The sequence below is a fragment of the Rhagoletis zephyria genome, unplaced genomic scaffold, assembly GCF_001687245.7.
Source record: "Rhagoletis zephyria isolate East Lansing unplaced genomic scaffold, Rhagoletis_zephyria_1.1 Rzeph_scaffold_29297, whole genome shotgun sequence".
Lineage (NCBI taxonomy): Eukaryota > Metazoa > Arthropoda > Insecta > Diptera > Tephritidae > Rhagoletis > Rhagoletis zephyria.
The window spans coordinates 1-1,348 of record NW_016186354.1 but is presented as its reverse complement, the minus strand read 5'-3'; the positions used below and the strand labels follow the sequence as shown (position 1 = coordinate 1,348).

Genomic DNA, 1,348 nt, shown 5'->3' with positions numbered 1-1,348 from the left:
GTTTACTTTTTTGCTTTTTCTTCTCTTTGGGAGAGAATTTTCGCTTACTCTCTTCATTTGGATTGTTGGCTGGTGTTGGCTAATTTTGTTATCGAACGCAACTAATGTTTATGTTAATGTTCCTAATGTCAAAATGATGTGTTCGTTGTAAACAAGGCGAACTCATATTACAACAATCACATCATTTTGACATTAAGAAGTGTCGCGGCGAAAATCTAAATTCGCCAGTAACCGGGCACACATCGATGCATCGATTTGCATATGATTTTTAATATAATGTTTCACAACAAGCAAAATTTTATAAAATTCTAAATACATTACTGCAACTGAGCTAATTATGGTTTTAACGGAACTTCTTGCAATCATTTCATTTTTTTTTTGTCAAAGTAACTTCGCTTTTTTGAACAATTTAAAAACTGGAATGACGGTTCAATGTGCCGGAAATGTCAGTTTACAAAAAAACATCGATGCACCGATACATCGACTATTTATACCACACCGTGTAAAATTTCGATACATCGAAGCAAAACATCGATATTTTCGTTGCATCGATGTTTTTCCGACATTCCTAAAAGAAGGAGCATCTCCAAGTTTAACAGCTGTGTCATAACTATTTGTGTGTAAACAGAAAGAAATAAGTGTTTCCGTTAAGTATTAGAGGTTTATTACAATACCATGGATCCGGCTCTACTTAGGGAACGCGAAGCGTTCAAGAAAAGGGCTATGGCCACTCCCACGTGAGTTTATCCATTTATTAGATATTGCCAATATGTGTACATGTGTATGTAAATACTCTTTCTTTCCCCATCCAGCGTGGAGAAAAAGCCAAAGACTGAGGCACCGCCACCGCCCGCTAAAGATGATGGTAAAAAGAAAATGCGTCCTCCGAGCGCTCCTAAATTGGATGCCAGCACGTAGGTTGTATCACGGCACGTTTATCATCTGTTTAATTTCATTATCGCACAAGGTATAAGACTATGTCTGGAAGTTCGCAATATCGATTTGGTGTGCTAGCCAAGATTGTAAAACATATGCGTACTCGACATCAAGACGGTGATGACCACCCTTTGACCATTGAGGAAATTTTGGACGAAACTAATCAACTGGACATTGGACAATCTGTTAAAAATGTAGTCTCTAACTACACAGAGAACTGGAAAAAATATAGACTCTATGTATTTTCAGTGGCTAGCCTCCGAAGCCCTCACAAATAATCCAAAAATTGAGGCAACACCGGATGGGCATCGCTTTAGCTTCAAACCGGTATATAAAATTAAGGATGGCAAAAGTTTATTGCGACTACTCAAGCAGCACGATTTGAAGGGTTTAGGAGGGGTATTGCTGGATG

At 38.2% G+C, this 1,348-nt stretch overlaps 1 protein-coding gene across 1 annotated transcript; it reads left to right on the top strand.

Moving 5' to 3' along the window:
- Positions 1-569: 569 nt before the first annotated feature.
- LOC108382885 (general transcription factor IIE subunit 2-like) lies at positions 570-1,344 on the top strand (the record flags this gene model as incomplete). Its single annotated transcript, XM_017639252.1, has 4 exons — positions 570-737; positions 813-914; positions 968-1,130; positions 1,186-1,344. Coding segments are annotated over exons 1-4 (486 nt in total), but the record flags the coding sequence as incomplete, so codon positions are not given.
- Between the last annotated feature and the right edge of the window lie 4 nt (positions 1,345-1,348).